The sequence below is a fragment of the Ailuropoda melanoleuca genome, chromosome 9 (genome assembly GCF_002007445.2).
Source record: "Ailuropoda melanoleuca isolate Jingjing chromosome 9, ASM200744v2, whole genome shotgun sequence".
Classification (NCBI taxonomy): domain Eukaryota; kingdom Metazoa; phylum Chordata; class Mammalia; order Carnivora; family Ursidae; genus Ailuropoda; species Ailuropoda melanoleuca.
Genome location: NC_048226.1, coordinates 9,308,975 through 9,330,549, shown reverse-complemented (window position 1 = coordinate 9,330,549; position 21,575 = coordinate 9,308,975). Strand labels below are relative to the sequence as shown.

The 21,575-nt window shown below is 49.3% G+C and overlaps 1 protein-coding gene across 19 annotated transcripts in view; it reads left to right on the top strand.

The window, feature by feature from the left end:
* AKAP13 (A-kinase anchoring protein 13) overlaps positions 1–21,025 on the top strand; it is a 326,662-nt gene extending 305,637 nt beyond the window's left edge. For 10 of the 19 annotated variants that reach the window (XM_034667907.1, XM_034667906.1, XM_034667910.1 and 7 more), the window contains 11 exons: positions 2,850–2,926; positions 3,924–4,105; positions 4,223–4,305; positions 6,616–6,810; positions 9,413–9,574; positions 10,129–10,199; positions 10,624–10,668; positions 13,367–13,417; positions 14,049–14,498; positions 15,282–15,615; positions 16,407–16,456. In XM_034667907.1, coding sequence (XP_034523798.1) covers positions 2,850–2,926; positions 3,924–4,105; positions 4,223–4,305; positions 6,616–6,810; positions 9,413–9,574; positions 10,129–10,199; positions 10,624–10,668; positions 13,367–13,417; positions 14,049–14,498; positions 15,282–15,615; positions 16,407–16,456 — 1,700 coding nt within the window. Of the gene's footprint in view, positions 1–2,849; positions 2,927–3,923; positions 4,106–4,222; positions 4,306–6,615; positions 6,811–9,412; positions 9,575–10,128; positions 10,200–10,623; positions 10,669–13,366; positions 13,418–14,048; positions 14,499–15,281; positions 15,616–15,924 lie in introns of all 19 variants that reach the window. The other 9 variants (XM_034667905.1, XM_034667904.1, XM_034667900.1 and 6 more) reach the window with 4 other exon arrangements.
* Positions 21,026–21,575: the final 550 nt, after the last annotated feature.

Sequence of the window (21,575 nt, the reverse complement as noted above, 5' to 3'; positions counted from 1 at the left end):
GATGATATTCATCTCTTGTATCTTCCTCTAAGCAAGAGAATCAAAAGATACTAATTTTCCAATTGGTTTTAATTTTTTCTTTTAAAGGATAAGCTACATCAAGTTAAGGAAGTTACTATGAGGTTTGTTAATTCATCTGTACATCTGATCTTTTTTTTTTTTTTTTTAATGAATCTTGTCATCGAACCCATATTCTCTAGGCCTGACAGTTCTGGCTTCAGCAGCAGCCCTGAGCATGCCCGCCCCGGCCCCTCTGAGCTGCGTGCACACGGCAGGCTGGCCCTGTGCCATCACCCCTATTGACATAAAACCGAGACTGGGGATGAAATCGAGGCCTCTCTCGTCTCCCGTGTGTCAGGGGCACTGTAGGCAGCTGCTGTCAGCCAGTGCCCTGGGGTCTTTAGCGTCTCACCGTGCTCCGACCAAACAGTAAAGACGTCCTAGGCAATCAGTGGGCCTCAAAGGTGAATGAAGCTGACCCTGCCTAGAAGTTGGGCTCCAAATGAAGAGGGCTGTGCAGGGGTGCTTGCTCCACAGTCTGCTGGGGGCTGACTAACTGAGCACTGGGGGAGGCAGTGAGGAGCGGCATTGAGTGAGCCGTGAAGGAGGAAGGGCAGGTGCAGCCGGCTCTCAGGCAGCCGAGACGGTGGTGAGGAGGGCTGGGGACACGGGCAGAGAGGGGCCTAGTCCAGATGGAGACGTGAACAGCTGACGCTGTTGATTGCAGTGGGCAAAGAATGGGTTCCAGATAGAGGGTTTTCAGCAGGGAAGGGATACATTAGCTTGTTTTCTAGCATGACAGTGGAGGCAGCGAGGGAGCAGCAAGCAAGAGTGGGGAGAGGCTGGCGACAGAGACAGAAGCACCCCTGCTGCAGGGAGTCAGGGCAAGCGCACCAGCCCTGAGTTGCTATAGGATAAAAAGGAGGGACAGGAGCCTTTCAGAGAAAAGAACGATCCCTTCCTGCCTCCAGCAGATATGTCTCTCTGCTCCATGGTGAATGTGAACTAGGTCATCCCTGAGGCTCCCCCCGCTCCCAGCCCCAGTCCTCCGATGCTCCAAGGAGCCCGGATCAGGACTCTGCCCGCACTGCCGCGGCGGGACCAGCTTCGGGATAGCCGGCCAGGCACTTGAGAAATGCGTGCCTCTTCTTGCAAGGCCCTGAATGTCCTAGAGCTGCCGCTGCCTGGAGCCAGCACTTGGTTCTTTCCTGCTAGCAGCGACTTGTTTATTTGTTCCCAAAGTAACGACTGATGGATGCCAGCCGTGGGCATGAAGCTGCGGTCAGCCGGTGGCAGCAGGACAGGCGGTCTGGCCTGAAGGGCCTCCTGTGGCGATAGGGGTCGGTGTGGAGCCCTTTTCCCCTCAGGCGAGCTCGTGCCGGGAACAGCCAGTACTGCACTGGGCACCCCTTGAAAGGGACAGGCTTGTTCTCTGATCCGCTGACACTGATCACAGAAGCCTCAGCATCCAGCGAAGTTGGAACTTGTGTTTTGGAACTTTTTTTTTCTGTTTTGGCAGACACCCGAATTATTTGAAAGTAAACTTTAAGAAACTTGCCAAAACTAATAGCAGTCCACAGCCTGGTTGGTCTAGGCTGGAAGCTCTACCTCCCTAGGAGTCAGCTTTGTTCCCTTCGTGGCCGTGTGGTGAACTACACAGAGAGGGGCTTCCAGCTGGGGCAGAAGCAGTAGAGAAGGCCACCTGCGGGGGGCTGCATACGTCAGCTCCATTCTTTTCCCGAGGAGTTGTAGGGGAAGATGACACAGGGGGCCTGGCCTGTTGGATCCCTGCAGATGCCAGACTTTAAGGGGGTACTAGAAAATGCCGCTGCGTGTTCTCCAACAGAGCGAGAGGATGTGGCATTGTCTGGATCACTAGATCCAAGTAAGAGATCTCACTCTGGCTTTTGTTCTGTTTTGAGTTGAGAGGAACAGCAGGCCGCATCCGTGGTAGAGAGAGGTTGAGGCTGACTAGGGTCTCTTGGAGCTGGGGGACGAACCATTGTGTTCCCACGTACTTGTGACATGAGGGGGCGTTGTGGAGCCATTCTGTCCTCCTGCAGGTGCGGGGAGTCTGCCTTTCATTAAACAGAGGTATTTCTACACATCACCTGTTGGCAGCTCTCTGGTCTGCTCTCCCACGCCTCTCCCAGTGTTAGGATCAGAAGTCAAGGAGTATTATTTTTTTTTAAATTTTATTTTATTATATTATGTTAATCACCATACAGTACATCCCCAGATTCCGATGTAAAGTTTGATGCTTCATTAGTTGCGTATAACACCCAGTGCACCATGCAATACGTGCCCTCCTTACTACCCATCACCAGTCTATCCCCTTCCCCCACCCCCTCCCCTCTGAAGTCTTCAGTTTGTTTCTCATAGTCCATAGTCTCTCATGTTTCATTCCCCCTTCTGATTACCCCCCTTTTCTTTATCCCTTTCTTCCCCTACCGATCATCCTAGTTCTTATGTTCCATAGATGAGAGAAATCATATGATAATTGTCTTTCTCTGCTAGAAGTCAAGGAGTATTATGACCTGAGTATTTGTTTGCTAGTTACGATCTGTTAAAGTCCTTCCCAGCTTTATTCTTAAAGTATTTTTTTCCTTCAGGTCTCGCCTTATGGGATCTATCTTTCCAGGACAGAGTACTCTAGCTTTGGTGATAGCTACCATTTAAAAATGCAATGTCTCGCCGTGGGTCCTGCAGAAATGTAAACCCATCTCCTTGGAGGAGTGGAGAGTACTCTCCCATCCTGCTGTGCCCTGTGGGCTGCATTGCTGCATTGGCCTCTAACTGGCTTCACTGTTAAGTAATCCTTGTCCTTTCTCTCCTTCCCCACTTTATAGAGGTTCAAGCAGTTCTGCTTACGGACATTTTAGTGTTCCTTCAAGAAAAAGACCAGAAATACGTCTTTGCGTCACTGGTAAGCTGAACTGTCAGTCTCTTCTGTTTGTAATGAATAGTATTCGAAACAGCTAGCATGAGTATGGAGTCCAAACACTGGATTTTTGCTCTCCCACCCTCTCAAAATTACTTGGCTCAGGACAGATCCCTCTGAGTAATTTCTCAGATACGCTTGCAATTTTCCACCCCCCCCAAAAACATCATTTTTCTCTTCCCTCACAGTTCCTTTGAGAGCCTTGGACATTTGATGTAAAGAGATGTGTCACTGGAGTATTTCTTGCATGTTATGCCCCGTAAATCATGCTAATTTATAATGTTCCCAGCCAGAGTCACAAAGGAACCTAGACGGGTTCACTGTGTAGAAACCACGTCTGGAAACTCTGTAGATATAAATTACCATTTCTTTTTCGGAAACCTTTTTCTGTTTGCTAAAGTGTAGATGAAATAACAAGATACTTCTCTTTATCTTAAGTCTACTGTTGTTTTTAAACCGTATGCTTTTGTCCCGTCTTACTGAGAAGTAATTGACCTGTATCACCATCTAAGGTGTACTAGAATGATGGTTCGATTTACAAATATTATTAAATGATGATCACAGTTATCATCTCATGTAGATAAAATATAAAGAAGGGAGAAATGAAAATAGTTGTTGGGATGAGAACCCTGAGAATGGCCTTGCTCCCTCGGCACCTTTCCTGTGCACCGTACCGCAGAGTTAGCCATAGTCCTGTTCACGTTGCATTGCTGGAGCTTCCTTCTCTCATAGCCGGAAGTTTGTACCTTTTGGCCACTCTCCCCATCTCATTCCCCCTCTCTACCCCTCCACATCTGGTAACCACAAGTCTGGTCTCTTTTTCTGTGAGTTTGGTGTGGAGTTTTTTGTTTTTGTTTCTGTTTTTCTTTTTTTAGCTTCCACACATAAGTGAGATCATACATCTGGTCTTACCTTAGATCAGAGTGGTTCTTGAGAGAGTATCGTATGCCTTTCTTACATCGACCCTCTCCCCTTTTTCCAGGACCAGAAATCAACAGTGATCTCGCTAAAGAAGCTGATTGTCAGGGAAGTAGCACATGAGGAGAAAGGTTTGTTCCTAATCAGCATGGGGATCAGGGACCCAGAGATGGTGGAGGTGCACGCCAGCTCCAAAGAGGAGCGGAACAGCTGGATTCACATCATCCAGGACACGATCAACACCCTGTGAGTGAAACGCCAGGGCCCATCGTGGCCTCTGTGATTCTGTCCTAGAGGCGGCAGTGACCAGAGCCACCGACATCGTGGGGGCTGTTGGTTCATTTTGTTTGGTTTTGGTTTTAGGAACAGAGATGAAGATGAAGGAATTCCTAGTGAGAATGAGGAAGAAAAGAGGATGCTGGACACCAAAGCCCGAGAACTGAAAGGTAAGGCTGCCAGAAGCATCTGGGACCTTGTCTGTGGCGTACAGGTGTGGGGACTACGAGCGGCCCCTCGGCTCCAGAGCTGTCCCAGCAGCCACTTCCAAACGGAGGTGAACGGCTTTTAATGAAAGAGCTACCGAAGCTGACATGGGTCCCAGGTCCCATAAAACGGCCGTCAGAAGGTGTCTGATATACATCAAGGGGATATTGATTCTCTCTTCTCACTTTCTCTGTTCTGGGACCCTGGTGACATTCTTTGTACTTTGTCACGAAGAATTTGCTAAAACTCACGGTCATATTTGAGATTCAGACAGAGAGAAAAGTACTTGAGGAAAAGAATTTTCCAGTTAATCTGTTTTTATCAGTTACCCCTGCCACCGCGCTGTGTGTCCACCATGAGTTATGAGGTGGTTCTGGGGGAGGTGTACTCACCAATTATGCTTGACATCTGTTTACTGAGTCCCTGCTGTTCCGGGTAGTCTTGTCAACACCCCTGCAAGACATGTATGCCAGTCCCCGTTGTGCAGAAGAGAAAGCTGAGGCCCACAAAGGCCTTGTGGTCCAGGGTTGCATATGTGAGCGTGGTGGAGGATTCTGCTCCCCTGCCGTCTAAAGAGCAGGGCCGATGCTCCCCTCTCTTTGCCCGTGCTTATCGGACGTTCTGAAGTAAAGACCGTGCTTTGGGCAGAAATAAGGCCCAGAGTGAAATAAACGTAAGCACCCGAGGAGTTTGGTTAGTCCTTTAAGCTGGACAAAGCAATAACACTGTGTTTGGGGGGTGGGGGGTGGGGACGCAGATTTAGGCTGAAGCCAGAGTTACACCTGATTTATTGGCCCCCTGATTGGTATGGCAGGGATGAAAACTTCCTTCTCTTCACATGCATGAAGCCCCCGGCCAGGCATGCTAAGTGCTGGGGCTGCAGAGATTCCTAAAGCAGCATCCCTGCTGTCAGGGAGCCCCCGTGAGCAAGGAAGACGTACGGAAATGATGGGACTAGACCACAGGCTCCTATAAAGGATGCGGGACCTAATCCTGCCCGTGAAGCTGACACATGAGTGAGTCTAAAGCAGTTACTGCACCAGACAAGAGGAGCAGTTAGGGGAAGTGAAAGAGGACTTGAGTGTGTGCGATGTCTATGGGAGTCACGGCCAAGAAATGGGGGATTTAGCTGGAAGAGCAGCAACAAGGGACTGATAGTTTTTGTCGCAAAATTTCAACCTAAATTGTCTCGGTTGGCATTGAAGGCAGTGGGCGAATTGCTTGAGGGAGTGGGGGAGCCACTGGGAGTGGAAAGCCCGACTGGGAGGCTCATGGGAGAGGGGTGAGTGTGGACGGCAGGGTGGAGCAGGGAGACAGAAGCCCTCCCAGATCCTCAGAGTGGCCCAGCTGAAGGATGAAGGTGATGTTGGCTGAGGAAGGGATCACACGCCAGAGGGAGGAGGGGGACGGCAAGAATGGAGAAAAGAGCTCTCTGACAAGCCAAGGACGAGGCATCTCAGTAGAGCTAGCCATGGGCTGGTGGAACTCTTGACCTGGCGCTCAGAAAAGTGGGCAGGATTCAGGCTGCTATGCGTGAGTTACCAGCACATGGGAAGTCACTGAAGCCAGGGGAGGGAGTATCCCCAGAAGGACTTGTGTGAGGTGTAGGGGGCTGCCCAGGATGGAGCTGAGAGCAAGCCCAGGTATTACTCCATTGCACATGTCAGGAAGAGAACCAGTGGTATCATCCAAGTGAACGGCGGGGGGGGCGGTTTAAAAGGAGAAAGGTGGGGCGCCTGGGTGGCTCAGTCGGTTAATTGTCCGACTCTTGATTTCAGCTCAGGTCATGATCTCAGGGTCATGAGATCAAGTCCCGTGTCAGGCTCCATGCTCAGTGCAGATTCAGCTGGAGATTCTTTCTCTCCCTCTGCCCCTCCCCCTGCTCACGCACTGTCCAGATAGATAGATAGATAGAAATCTTAAATCTTAAAAAAAAAAAAAAAAAAAAGGGAATCATCCATGCTGGAGAAGATGAATGAAACCCAGGCTTCATTGGATCAGTAATGAAGGGTAGCCTTGGAAAGAGCAGATGCAGACAAGAGTGGGTTGAGAAACAGGAGGTAGGAGAGTGGGAACAAAATTCAGGTTCGTTATGTCAGAAATTGTGATTTTGCCTAGAAAGACGCTGGATGGAAGTTGCCATTGCAGTGAAAAAGGAGGTTGGGAGTGGAGCTGTGTTGTCTGTTGTCCCACCAGTGACCACAAGATGGCACTCGTGTCCTGGTCGTCTCTTAACACAGGTCAAGTTACCAGATCTTTTCTCCATTCTGCAGAGCAACTTCAACAGAAGGACCAGCAGATCCTCCTCTTACTGGAAGAGAAGGAGATGATTTTCCGAGACATGACTGAGTGCAGCACCCCCTTGCTGGAGGACTGCTCCCCAACTCACAGCTCTAGAATCCTCTTCCGCTCCAACACAGAAGAGGCTCTCAAAGGAGGACCTTTAATGAAAAGTGCAATAAATGAGGGTAATTGCCCCTCTTAATCTCTTCCCAAAGTGCTTTTATGCACTAACATTACCTACCAAATTTTACTTTTCTATTGTAAAATAAAATACAGATAAAGAAAACAACTCAAAACAAATATTTTGTTTAGTAAATTATTACAAGGGGAACATTCTTGTAACCAGTACTCAGGTCAAGAAATAAAATGTGGCCAGACCCCACAGCCCTTCCACACGTTCTGTCCCCATCCAAGCTCCCTCCCTCCCTCCTTCCTTCCAGAAAGGAACAGGTACTGTGACTTACACGTTTCCATGCAGTTCTATGGCCCGGGGGCCTATTTGTAGACACTATAGTCAGTCTTGCTTGTGTTTTTTCATAGGCCTTTTCAGATCCCTAATTTCCAGGCCTCCCCACCATCCCTTTCTTTTCCACATAATTTATCTTTAAAGAGTCTGAGCTTTTTGACCTAAAGTGTCTCTCAGAGTCCAGCTTTTGTTCACACAGGGGTTCTGTTCTTCTGTCTGCTAGTTCCTTCAGATTTGCAGCTGGATTCAGAGGCTTAATTACTCAGGTTCGATCCCTGTGGTAAGCTGTGTTCTGGGAGTGTTGGGCTCCTTTATCAGAGGCACAAGATAGCTAGCTGTCTCCTTCTTTGTAACATGCAGGAAAAGGAAGGTAAAAGAATAAATACTGGGTGTTTTCTCCTTTATTTACCAATTATCAGGACAGTGAATTGCCTGTGGTCATCCTCTAAAGGTGACCCTTACTTTTTAGATATTATTACAGACTCATGAATTTATACCTGTTCGATGGTTTTCACTGTCCTAAACATTCAGAATGTCCTCTGTTTGCCAACCAGCGCCTCTGTGTTTGGCTTCCAGGTGCTTCTGACATGACCCCAGCAGTTTCGGAGAGCTTCATTGCTCTTTGGTATATTAAGGTGTTCTAGATTCACCTTGATTTCTGCCCAGTCTAGAGTCCTTTCTCTAAGGAGCTCTTGTTTCTTTTAGTCAGAGATGATGACCACAATCTGGGCAGTAGGGGTGGTCATTGCTGCTGGGGTTTGCATTACGTTGTTTGTCGTTTTGCATGTCTGGAGCTCATCCTTTAGTAGATGTCTCGGGAACGCTGCACCGTGTGTCCTTGCACACTGGTGATAATTTGTGCCGTGTAAAGCTCGAAAGTCTGCTCCATATGATATGAAATCCTTGGTTCACATTTTCTTCCCTCGGGTATCCTAATTGCTCTTAAATGTTCTCTTTTTTTCTGGCGTAAAGCACTGCTGTCAGAATGTGATCATAATTTCAGTTCTCCCCTTGTAAGTCCCATGCTTTCTGCCTAGGCGCCCAGAGCTACTTTTTCAAAATCCAGGTAGTTTTACTAGTATATGCCTTAGTGTTGGGGTTTTTCTGGGTTGGTGTTACCAGGGTCACAGTGTTCTAATTTGATGTGGTTTCAGAGTGTTCTGATTTCAGAAAAGTGTTCTTAAATTACAGCTTTTAGTATTTTTCCCCTGCCCTTGTTTTGAGTCTCTTCTTCAAGAACTCCCGTTACCCACATGCTGGACCCCCTCTGCCTATCCTCCATAGGCATTGTTCTCTTCACGCTTTGTGTATCTCCATCTTTTTCATGTTTCAGTATTCTTCCTTCCACCCTCTGGTAAGTCATTTTCTGTTGGGTTTATTTTGCTCTTATGATCTAGTTTTCCTCTCTAAAATGATCATTTCTCTTTGTTTCCACTTCTTGGCGTCTCTGTGTTTCCCGATTCTGCCCTGGGTTCCTCCATGGCCGTGTCCTCTCCTTGCAGTAAGTAGCCCATCCACTTCTTGGACACATCTCTCTGAGGTGCTGTTACCCTACAAGAGGAGTCGTGCCCCTTGTTCTTTCTCTCGCTCTCTTTTTACTTAGCATTGTGTGGGGTTGACTTGGATGTTTCCCACTTGCTCATTTTTACATGAAGTAAGTTACCTCAGTTTTTGGGTTCAGATAGCTTTTCTCACTTCAAAGGACTCTGATTGTTTACGTGGAGTGGTTTTTTAAAAATACGATGGCTTATTTTATGAGATTCCCTGCCTCTTTTTCCTTCCTTCATTCCATCTGGACCTCCTCTATTGCTCCTCTCCAGCTCAAATTTTATTCCACTTTTAGCACTTTCTCCTTTCTGTGGGACACTGCTCTAGAAAAGAAGCCTCACTGGTCAGATTTGAGAATTCCAATCCTTAGACTACTCTGATCCCTTGAACTCACTGTGGCAGTGGGAAAAGCCCTGCCGGCTTTAGCACTGCTCTGAAATTGGCCCATCTTACTTCCCAGGGAATTCTTTTTGGCTACTTTGGGTCTGACTCTAGAAGGCCATGCCCCTTCCAGTAAATTACTCTGGCTTCCCCGTGCCCTTTCGAATTTCCTAGACCTTGTGTAAATAAGGCTGAAGGCTTCATCTGTGAATTCCCAGTAGAATCCAGCTACAACACATATCCTGAGCTGAGAACTTTCTCTGAGCAAAGGAAGTCACCTAGTCACTCTGGAATTTTCTGATCATGTTCCCTGTACATCTTGTGCATTACGAGATTTTCTTTTTCTTAGTGGAAGACGAAATGTCATTATTGCATGTTTCCTTTTTTCCCAGTGGAGATCCTTCAAGGTTTGGTGAGTGGAAGCCTGGGAGGCCCGCTTGGGCAGGCTGTCAGTAGCCCTGTTGAGCAAGAAGGCATGGTTGGTCCTGTTTCCTTGCCCCGGAGAGCAGAGACCTTTGGAGGATTTGACAGCCATCAGATGAATGCTTCAAAAGGTAAATGATTTAGGGGCCCCTGGCTGGCTTAGTCCGTAGTACATGCAACTCTTGATCTCAGGGTCATGAGTTCAAGCCCCACATTGGGCCTAGAGCTTACTTTAAAACGAAGTAAATGATTTAGAACCCATACTTCTGTAGGTGATCGTTGACTACCACGCACAACCAGAAATGAGCTCACCGTCTGGTAGCTGCGTCTCCTCTGTCCCATTCAGTCCGTAAAAGTGGTAGTGAAAGCTCGTCGAGTAGCGAGCTCCTAAAACACTCAAGAACCTCTATCGGTGTCACGTTGATTTTGAGTAATAAAAACAGTTTCCTGGGATCTCAGCTAAGCTGTGGCCAAAGGAGTAATAATTCTCGTTTTTCCTTTCTGCTTGCAATTCTTCTGCGGCCATAAAATTCTTAATAATCACTTAGCTGCCCCCAGGTGACTTTCCCCTTTTTGGCATTAATAAGACGCAGGAATACCATATCCCGAAGCTATATATATTGTATTTTTTTCTTGGCTAATCTGTTCCACAACTTAAAAAAAACAAACAACTACTTTGTTCCAGGAGGTGAAAAGGAAGAGGGAGAGGACGGCCAAGATCTGAGGAGAACCGAATCGGACGGTGGTCTGAAAAAGGTATTTCTCTAAAACCTCTACATCCATCATCTTTGCAGTTAGTCCCCTCGGGTCTTGTTCTGGTTGCCTGACTTGCTGTCATTTCCTGCTTCAAGAGGAAAGCACATTTGGAAGCAAACCCTACAGTTAAAGAGTCCCGTGTTCCCGGCTGTTAGGCCTCGGGCTCAGAACCCCGCGCTCACTCTCCTCACTCCCCCACGGCCCCGGCATCGAGAGCTTTGGGTCAGTGGCCCACACCAGTCTGCACTCTCTAGGGGCTCAGTTGAGTCCAGCCTCAAACCTTCGTTACCCTGCGGTGGGAGGCTGTGGTGGGAAAGAACGAAAATGGGAAGCCCGCGTGTAATTGAGACACACGTTGAATATTATTTTTGCCTCAGGATCTTTTTTTTTTTTTTTTTTTTTAATGCATGTTTTTGTTTTATAGGGTGGAAATGCTAACCTGGTATTTATGCTTAAAAGAAACAGTGAGGTAAGGGCATTATGAGCTATGTGTAAGCATAGGATATTGTCATAATTGCTGGCAATGATGTGTTTTGCTGTCACGAACAAGCTGACTCCTGGCTTCGATCTGTACACTTAGCGGTGGGGTCGCCACTTTCCTGACCTTGGCTGTTTCTCTGCCCCCCCACCGGGGCATGGTCCTGGAATTGCGCCAGACCGTGGCCTACTCAGAGGGCCTTGGCTTCTCTGTCCTTGAGAAACAGGCCTCTTGCTTTCTGGGAACACGCATTACCACGCCTGCTTGCCTGGTGCCAAAAGCCCCAAGTGTGGACCGTGGCAGTTCAACTTGTGGGTCCCTCTGCGTAGTAATATCCCATTCTGCGAGGACTCAAGTTGTGTTTTCTGCTTTGAGCACCGCTTTTCACTCGCTGTGCGTCACTCTGAAAGCAGCCTTGGTGTCCCTCTCATTGGAGAGCAGGCTCCGAGGGGGTCTCCCTCCCCTTCCTCCTTTCAGTTCTGCTGACCCCACCGGGGCACTGCGCCTCTCCCACTCGCGTCCCCGCTCCTTGCCGCCAAATCCTGTTCCCCAGGCCACCACCCTCTCCCAACTTGCATGGCTCAGAGCGGCCAAGTGTGTGTACTTAGATGCGTGACAGAGGCTCTGTGGGGCGTCCCTCTCGGATGCTCTTGTGTTTCTTCTGGCTTTTAACATAGTATCTTAAGTCCCTGAGGAGCTTTGTTTTAAATTTTTAAATTGGAACTTTCCCCTGCTCCCCCCTAAGACACAGAGGGGTAGGGGTATTTTTTGTTGGTTGGCATGGCGTTCTGAAGGCAGCCCCCTCCGTGTGTTTTCCTTAAACGAAATAAACTTTCAGACTGTTGCTCTATCTGCTGCTCGAATGAAATTTTGCCCTTACTTTTCTGTTCGATGACTTTTTCCCCTGTATTTCGTGACAAGGGTCAGGTAAGAAAGTACCAGACCAGGGCTTTTCAGGCATTCCAGCGCAGATGACACACTGCGAACGCCCAGCCACAGTCCGCTGGTCTTTGGTGAGAATAAACTGAAAAGAGGAGTAAAAAGTGTTTTCTCAGAAGAGTTAAGCCTGATAATTTTTTTTGAGTTTTGTCCTAAGTACAGTTGATCCTTGAATAACATGGGTTTGAATAACACAGGTCTATTTAATATGCAAGTTTTTTTCGATAAATATAGTGCAGTACTATAAATGTTACGATTTTTAGTAGCATTCTTTTTTCTAGCCTACTTTTGTAGGAATGCAGTGTATAATACATATAACATAAAAATGTGTTAATGGACTGTGTTATGGGTAAGACTTCAGGTCAACAGGCTATTTGTAAAGTTTTTGGAAAGTCAGAAATTATACATGGATTTTCTACTGTGCGGGGGAATTGGCATCCCAACCCCTACATTGCTCATGGGTCAACTGTATTATAAAAGGAATATGTGGTCATGGTAGAAAGTTTGAAAAATGTCCAAAAGGAAAATAATCCCACCACTGAGAAATAACTACTGTTAAATGTTTGGTGTTTATATTTCCAGACTTTTCTTCTACACAACATATATTTATGCATCTAAGTTTGTGAGTGTGAATAGTAAAAAAAATAGTTTTATATCATTTATATCTGTACTCCCTGGAGCTTCGTGTCCTTTTTTCTTGTAACACGTTGGCAGCATTTCCCCAGACCTGCGTGCACAAGCATGCTCTTTCACGGCTCCATGTTGTTCTGTCATGTGCCGTGGTGTAGCTCATTCTTCCTCTAGGTTTTCACGTGGAATTTGATGCAGCGAGAACAGCTCTGTGCGGCGCTGCTGTGCTCTAGAAAGAAGTGGGTGCGGCGTGCACCCCTTCCCTCCACACAAGGCCATTCTTGCTTTCACCAGCATTGGGAATGATCCGTTTTTAACTGATGTGTTCTTGGTTTCATAAGTGCAAGTGGTATTTTATTTTTCGTCTTTGATGTCAAATGAAGGTGAGCCATTTTTAATAGGTCATATGTATAGTTGGCCATTTGTAGTTCTTTTGCAAATTGCTGGTTTGTGTTGCCCTTTTTCTTCCTAGGGTATTCGTTTCTCATTGACCCACAGGAGCCTTTTTTTAAGTGAAGGGGTTTTTCCTTTGGCTTGTTCAAAGTGTCCCTGGATTTTCTATTTTACATTTCACACAGTGACAGGGGAAGGTGCATCTGTTGTTGTCTTGCTTCTTCGAAAAGCCTTCTGTGTTTCACGATCAGAAGAGACAGTCTCATTTTTTCTTACAACTCTCTTATGGTTTTTTTTTTTTAATCTGTTTGTGTGAGCCAGGATCCCAGTTTAATTTTTCCTGAAGCTTCCGCCCATTTTCTCAGAGCAATTTGTGGGACCTCCTTTCCTTCCCCGTTGATTTAGGAATGCTACTTCCATACTGAATTCCTGTGACTTGCTCTGGGCTTTCTGTTCTGTTACACCGGTGTGCACGTCGTTTTGGAGTTGGGGCTCTGTCCTGTCTCTAATGCGTGTCGATGGCCGCCTGCGCTGGATCCTGTTTTGTATCTCTCGGCCATCTGTTGTACCTGCTTATTCTTCTTAAAGGTGCTTTCAGTCTGGAAACATTCCCTTCAGATCCAGGCCCCTTGCTGTGTGTTTAGGGGGTTACGCTCAAGACAGGACACGGTGTGGTGGGTCCTGAGACTCCGTCCTGACGTGACGTTTCCATTGCTTCCTTTCGCAGCAGGTTGTCCAGAGTGTCGTTCACCTCCATGAACTCCTCAGCACGCTGCAGGTACAGGCCTTTCTCCGTCATCCCTTCACTTGTTTTAAGAGAACCTGTAAGGGTAGTGTGGGCCTGGATCTTTGAGGTCTAGGCTGCTTGTGGGTAAAGTGGGGCCCTCAGTCAAGACCAGGCTGGCTGTCATGATGAGAAGACGGAATTGATGAATAACTGATGATGGTAGACTATGTTTAGGTGCTGCTGGTAACCTCAGGCCAGAGCCGGTAAAGTGCTAACATGGTTTAGGTGCTTTATTTAGCATGACTTAAGTTTCCTTATCTCTGTGTAGTATGTGGATAGGGAAGTCCTCCCCCACAGAAATGCTGTTTAGCACTTTCTGGGAATTATCCTTTAATTCTGCCCACTTCCTCTCTCAAAGCTGTAACGGATCCAATTCCTACTTCCTCCCACCTCCAGAACACACACACCCCCAGCCTGGGCAGTGTCAACAGCGTGTGACCAAATGTAACAAGATTCTGGGTCTCCGCACAGTTGACAGTCCTATGGGCTAAGTGCTCCCAGGGGCGGGCACTTGACTCCAAGGTTAGAGTGGAGCGCTGTGGTCTGTCCCGTGCCCGGTGCCCCCCACCCCGTGGCGGGGCAGGACCGGTCGCACCTCCCCCCTCCGCGTGTCCCCCCGCAGGGCGTGGTGCTGCAGCAGGACAGCTACATCGAGGACCAGAAGCTGCTGCTGGCGGAGCGCGCGCTCACGCGGAGCTCGTCGCGCCCCAGCTCCCTGGTGGAGCAGGAGAAGCAGCGCAGCCTGGAGAAGCAGCGCCAGGACCTGGCCAACCTGCAGAAGCAGCAGGCGCAGCACCTGGAGGAGAAGCGGCGGCGCGAGCGCGAGTGGGAGGCCCGCGAGAGGGTGCTGCAGGAGCGCGAGGCACGGCTGGCACAGCGCGAGCAGGACGTGCGGCGCGGCCAGCAGGACCTGGAGCACGAGCGCGACGAGCTGCAGCTCAAGAAGGGCGCCTACCAGTGCGACCTGGAGAGGCTGCGCGCCGCCCAGAAGCAGCTGGAACGCGAGCAGGAGCAGCTGCGGCGGGACGCCGAGCGACTCAGCCAGAGGCAGGCAGAGCACGACGCCTGTCAGGTGCGGGGAGGCGGGGGCGCAGGGACGGTGCAGGCAGGGGGGCCTCGCGGAACCCAGGTGGGGCGGAAAGCCCCTCGGTTTGGAGCACAGGGACCCCAAGCTTAAGTCAGGGAGCCTCCGTGGGCATTGGGGAACACAGATACCCATGGCCCACCCGCCTGTGTTTGACTGACCTGGGGCTCGGGGAGGAAATTCAAGTAGCATCTTCCAGACGGGGTGCAGTTCACCTTCCCCCCGGGGGGTGCTCGGGTGTATGGCGGGAGCAGCGCCGGGCTTTGCCTTGGGTTTCGAGATGTAAGGGTGGATTCCGCCCCCTCCCCACCCCTGCACAGGGGCCACATGGACCAGACATGCTCCTATCTTCCCTTTCACCTCCAACTCCCCACCACCCTCTGACCTGACAGGTTCCCACAATCCCTTGGCCCTGAAATAATACTCCACAGCCCTGTTCACATAAGCAGCTCTCCTGTCTCATCAGGGAATGGGTGTTCTTTTCTGAGTTCATCCAAGGTACCACTAATTCTTTATGGTGCTGACGTTAAGTACAGGTAATACAAATAGTAATGGTATCAAAAGTGATATTTGTAGCACTTTCCCAGGTACTAGTGGGGGGGAGCTAGTTAAGTCCTGAATCCTTTTACAGCAGGTGTCGTGGCCTCCAAGCAAGTGGGTACACACCGGGCTGACACCCCCTCCCCATTGACTTCAGCCAGCATGTAGTGAGCAGGCACCGGGGATGCCGCCAGCCCCTGACTTAGAACCTCTTATTTTGACCATGTGCAGGTGTCCCATCAACACGCCAAGCTGCTGAGGATCCCGTCCTTCCTTCCAAATCCTGAGGAGTCCCCCTTGCCATCTGTACCTCCCATAGCCAAATCAGGATCCCTGGACTCAGAACTCTCTGTGTCCCCAAAAAGGAACAGCATCTCTCGGACACACAAAGATAAGGGGCCTTTTCACATACTGAGTTCCACCAGCCAGACAAACAAAGTACCAGAGGGTCAGAGCCAGACCCCCGTGCCCACCTCCGCCTCCACCCGCCTGTTTGGGTTAGCTAAGCCAAAGGATAAGAAGGAGAAAAAGAAGAAGAACAAAGGCAGCCGCTCTCAGCCCGGTGGTGAGTGACCTATGCCAGGTCTCCCTACGGCCATGTTGCTCCTGGATCCTGAGGGGTGGGGAGGCTTAAACAGAGGGGGCCCTTCGGCTGTGTCAAAGCTGCACCGCCGTCTCACCAAGCCCGCTTGCTCTACCTGCGGACGACTGCCGGGTCTCCACTAAGAACACTGACTCTGGGCATTTCAGACTCCCTCTGTGTGCACGCAGGTGCCATGGAGAGAGTGCAGGTCTCGGTTTTGGGGCATGTTACCCAGTTGAGGGACTGAAACTCACCTCACTGAAGACTGAAGTCTTTCCTGCTTTTCTGTAGGTCTAGTCCAGTCGTCAGTGTAACTAGTACTTGGTGCACATTTCCCAAGATCTGATTAATCCTGCAAGTGGCTGTGTGAAGGAGGTGATGCCAAGCTCAGAGAGACCAACAAATGTGCCTGCCCGCACCAAGCTTGTGATTAAATCCCACTAGCCGAGGCTTCCAGTTTGTGCAGCCCTTTCTCCTAGGTCCTCCCTCTGTCGTCCTCGTGAGGATTGCGCCCTCCCATCTCCCTGGGAGCTCAAAGAGCAGTTTCTATCTCCGGGCCTGTTTGGGAATAGGAAGTCTAGTGCTTTGTCAAGTTAAAGGGACCAGTGGACAGCGAGGGGACCAGTCAGGGAGCCCCAGTGGCTGGGAGGGTGGGTGGATTGCCCACTAGGCCAGTGTCTGCATCTCAGAAGACTGGGGTTGAGGAGGAAAGGAAGGGAGTTCAATGAGCAGTTTTTTCTGAAGTTCTTTCTCCTTGGTTTCCCCTTTGCTAGACGGCCCCATGTCAGAAGTGCCCGCAGAGGGTGAAGAGATCTTCTGCTGACCCTGCCCTCTGCCCTGGCCACTGCCTCCTGTCTTGGCCCGTGGTTACCAGCCCCACCTCTCCTGCTGTTTCTGGGTGTGGTCTCTTACCTTGGACACCGGAGCTGCCCCAGGTCCTGGACCAGAGGAACAGATGGTCTCAAATGTCAGGGTGGGGCAGGAGACCTGGGTTGGGAGGCGGCTGCCCACGGCTCCCGGCTTGGGCCCGGCCCTACTGAGAATGTTACACTGAAAGTAGTGGCCTTACAAGTCCAGGCGATGGTTTCAGACATGTCAGGAATCTGTAACGGCTGAAAGAAGTTTCCAAATAAGGTCTGAAATTCTACCTGCCTTTTTTTGAGGGACACAAGCAACAAACAGCAGATAGTTTGGACTTGGTCTGTGTACATAGTTACCCGTCTGCATATACACATGGGGCGTGCCAGAGTTAGGCGCTGTCTGCAGCAGAGGCCTGGTCAGCTTGGCGCAGGAGTGCTCCCCGGCCCTGTGCTGGGAGCACTCGGGCGCTTGGCGCGTCACCCCCTAGTCCTCCAAGGCGGTTTTCCTGTTCCCCTACCCCGTGCACACCTCACCTCTTTCTGCATATATTTCTCATTTCATTTTAGAAGGGATGGCAAACATTTGTGAAAACCAGTGACAGAAGGCATGATGTGCTTAAAAGGCATTATATATATATATATATATATATATACACACACACATATGTATATATGTATATATATAATATGTATATATACGTATATATATGCACACACACACATATATATGATCTGTACCACCTTGATTTTGGTGGTCGTTTAAAAAAATCTGATTTTAACATGAAATCCAAAGAAATCATAAACTGGCTTTCCAAGATGTTTGCCCACGTACTCTGGGCACAGATGAAGTAGAGAAGTCTCCTCGTCCTCACTCCTGCATTGTGACACTTTTTGGTTGTCACTGACCCACAGCCTCCTGGTACCATCCCAGGGGAAGCTGCTGCTCCAGCAGTGAGGTTGTCCCCACCCCTGCGCTAGGGTTCAGGTGAAGGTGTTGGGCCCCTCCATCGTCATTTTTATACCAGTACGGCCCGAGAGGTAGCTGGCCCAGGCGTGGCCGGGGAAATGCTCATTCTGTATCCAGAGGCCAAGGCAGAAATTGATTTCCTAAAACGTTTTTCAAATCTAAAGGTCTGTTGTTACTGTCCTCCACCCCTTGAAGACGCCACAGTTGCAGCCTGGTTTCTCTTCTTCCCTGCACTGTGGGTGACGGTATTTGCTTGAGGCTTGTCACCAGCTGCCAGGAGCAGGATGGTTCGTGAAGTTCCTCTGAGGCCCCATCTCCCTGCTGGACCCTGGACAAGTCTGCTTTCAGTGTGCCCTTCCATGCCTGCTTTTTGCTCCTCAGGAGCATGGGTCTTCAAACATACTTTAAAAAAAACAAAAAAAAAACTTGGTGCTTGTTGATGAATTGCAAGCTGGCCTTGCAGGTGGAGATATTTATCTTTCAGTTTATTTGAAAGAGGTCTGCTTTAAAATTTTTAGCTTAGATTTATTTATTTTGTGTGTGTGTGTGTCTTTTAAAACGGTTTCAACTCTCTGATCAGTGCAGAAAGTGAGCAGCCATCAGCGCTGTTCACTCCGCGGTGTCTGTCAAAGGGCCTTGAGGGCCCAAAGGAAAATTAAAGGTTGGGGAAGGGGAATCCATTTCCTTCCCTCCTCTCACCCCCATCTCATTCTTTGATCAAGGAATGTCTTCTTCCTTGCTTGAGGGTCGAGAAACTTAACCATCTGTGAGTCACGTTCACCTCTTTCGGTCATGGAGATTTCTTAGCCTTCAGAAACAGACTTTAAGAACAAAACCAACTAAGCTAGTCATCGTTTGAACCATGTTGTACCCCGCCCCCAGACCCTAAACAGTGAAAAGAAAGGTTACTTCCTTGCCTCAGTCCATCCGGCCCCGAGCCATGTCTGCCGGGGATTTCCTCAGATGCACATGGAGCCCAGATGCCTGTTCTTGTCACCAACTCGAGTTCCCTTCTGGGGCTTGCCGTCCAGCTAGATGTGGGCTGCTGGAGGGAATGGCACCGGAGAAGGAAGCCCGTATCCTTCTTCCTCGGTGTCAATGCAGGCCAGGCCGCCCTGTTCCCTGAGCTCGCAACAGGAAGTGCTGTGGACCCCGAGTTTCTGTCCGCCGCTGCCCAGCTTGATGGCCGTTTGAAAGTGTCCTTTACTCCCAGCTCACTATGATGTTTCAGTTGCTTTGGTGGTGGTGGTGGTGGTGGTGTTTAAATTTTAAATGGAGGCTTCACCTGTACCCACCCCCCAGTCACTTCGCTCTATCAGGTTCTGGTTGGACAAGTGGAGAATCAGACTTGGAAAGTAGCCTCCTGCCTCCACCCCACCTTCATCCAAAATCGAGTCTGCTATGCACAGAGACAACTGCTTATTAAGAGCCGTGCTTTGACACGTCTTGCTCTGCCCACCCTCTCACCCTCCTGCCCCGCCCCGGGAGACTGAACTCCGGGGGACTTCTTTGTCGCGCTTGGAGAACTACCTGGATTGTTGCTGCTTGTGCTTGTGGCCTTGAGAACCACTCTGGTTCTGGAGTCTAAAGCCCCATCTGGGCTCTTTTCCTGTGAGAAGGGCTTGTCTGCCAGGGGGACCCCGAGGCAGTTCCCTGTTGTGTCCTCCAGCAAGCTTAAGAAAACAGATGCCTGAGGTTGTGGTTAAGTTTTGGGGGACAGATAGAGACACCAGCCAGAGTCTAGTGACGTTCCTGGAAGGAGGCTCAAAAGTTCTATCTCAAAAATTATATCATCTCAGAAGTTGTCATCCCAGTTGGGTGACGTGCACTTTAAATGCTCTCATCTGTTGGCTTCATTTTTGAGACAATCAGCTTTGTGAACTGTTTTCTTCTTTGAAAACAGAGAGGGTTAAAAACATGCAAGTTGCCGTAATTCATTCTTTGCCAACATTCCATTCTCTACCCCACAAGAGCGACCTGTGGGGAAGAAATACTTATCAAGATTTTTTTTTTTTTTTTTGTAAAGGGTACGACTCTTACCTTTCTCCCTCTTAATGTCTCAGGGTAGCACCACTAAAGTTGTCTGAGAGAATGTTCTCCCTTATTCTCTCCCCGGGCCCTAGTAGCAGTAAGCACAAATTTTCAAGACCCTTGGGGTTTGTTGTACCTTTCCTGGGAGGGGGCAGGTATGGGGGTGCGGGTGTGCAGGCCCCACTTTAAGTGAAGAGCAGAACCATACCTTGGAGGGCAGGACTTGATCCAGAAGTTGCTGTTCATAGAAGTATTTGATATCTCATTGCTTGGTCCCGAAGATGGCTTTCCCACAGCCAGTTCTTTCTTCCCAAGGATTTTGGTATTTGCCCGGAGTGGGGCGCTGCAGGCCACTCCAGTGTTGATGGTGACCAGTTGTGCCCAGGCCAGCCGAGCCCTGGAAGGGGGTTGGAGACACTGTTCTGGTGAGTGGGCCTCAGTGGCCGTACACAGGGTGGCTTGGAGGCGACCTCAGACTCTGCCAGAGGGGCTTGACCCCCACCCCGAGGCTTGGACGCCCTTGGACTGTGGAAGCCCAGAACTAGCCCTGTGGGTTAGATGGCAGTGATTGAGAGACGTGCGCCTTGCCCGCCCACCTTCAGCTAGACACACACATGCCCGTGGTGCTGGGCCCAGGTCCCAGCCCGGCGCTCTGGACTCACTGACACGTGGAGACAGAGAGGAGGGCAAAGAGTTTGTTGTGGTTTGCGTCTTCATTTTTCTTCCAGTGTAGCCTAACATTCCTAGTTAACCAGAGCCTTGGAGTCTACAGCCTGCTGGCCAGGTTTTAAAGTGAAAAAGTATTTTAATGCTGCCATAAAAGTTTAAAAAAAAAAAAAAAAAAGGAAGGGAAAAACAAAGGCTTCTTTCCTTGTACTCATCTAATTTAATTTGTCAGAAGATTGACAGGCCTTGAATTAGTTCTCCATCTCACTAAGGTCGAAAGCCGGGCAAACCCAGCTGGCCAACGTCCTCCAGCCCCAGATCACGACGCCCTGCTCCACACACCTGGCTGAGCCCGGCCTGTGCTGGGGGCTCCTCGCTGCCACAAAGCAGAGGGCACTGCCCCCCCACCCGGCCTCTTCACCCCAGATACTCACCCAGCTTGAGCTCTCCAGCCTTTGCAGCCACCCGACAGGGGCCCGCCTGGTCAGCTTGCCCACGGTCACGGTTCAGCCTGTGGTTTTCTGTGCTCCTTACCCACTGGGGGCGCGGGGACGCCCAGACTGCAGGAGGGCGATTACCGTACACCTTATACCTCTGCTTTTGTTGTTTCACATGCTAGACGAACATTTCTGTGCTAGATTCTTTTAAATAAAGGGTTAAAACCCAGATGCTGTATATTAATTTGTAATTATGTATAAAGTAAAGCAGTTTTAAACTGTAAAAAATTTTTTTCAGTGTGTTTTCTGGGATTTTGCCACAACATACTGGCTTTGTATTTTATTTATCTTCCTTTCTAGTTATTGGCTTCAGATTCTACTTGTAAAGTCTCCTCCACCAATTCAAAAAATAAATGTCCTCTACGTCTCAATTGTGCCATGTTGTATTCTGTCCCCATGGGCTTCCTGGACAGCGTCCCAGGATACTCTGGGCTCCTGATAAAGGGATACCCCCCACTCCAAGAAGAGCCCTCTCCCCAAAGAGAACTTCTGTTTCTAATGTACCTCTGGGAACAGGAGTCAGGAACCGTCTGTAAGCACTCAGCGGCTCCTTGGAGACATTTTCCTGGGGCCCAGATGCAAAACTGGGGGGTGACTGGCCAGCCCTAAAGTCATGGGACTTGTGCCTGGAATCAAAACTATTTCCAGTCAAATCAGTGCAGTAAAAGCCTCCTTTGCTCTAGATTCTCTGTAAAAAAGAATTAATGTTAGTTTGCCTTCCTTTGACAACTTTTTCCACCCCCAGATGACTCCCCCCAGGAAGGGGACTTTGGGGGGACAGTGGTGGAATAGGAGGACCCTAAGCTCACCTCATCCCACAGACACGACTAGACAACACATCAGTGTAAACAAGCCAAAGACAGACTCCACAACGAACTGCAGAAATAAGGCCATATCAGAGGGGAAGAAAGGGAGAGACAC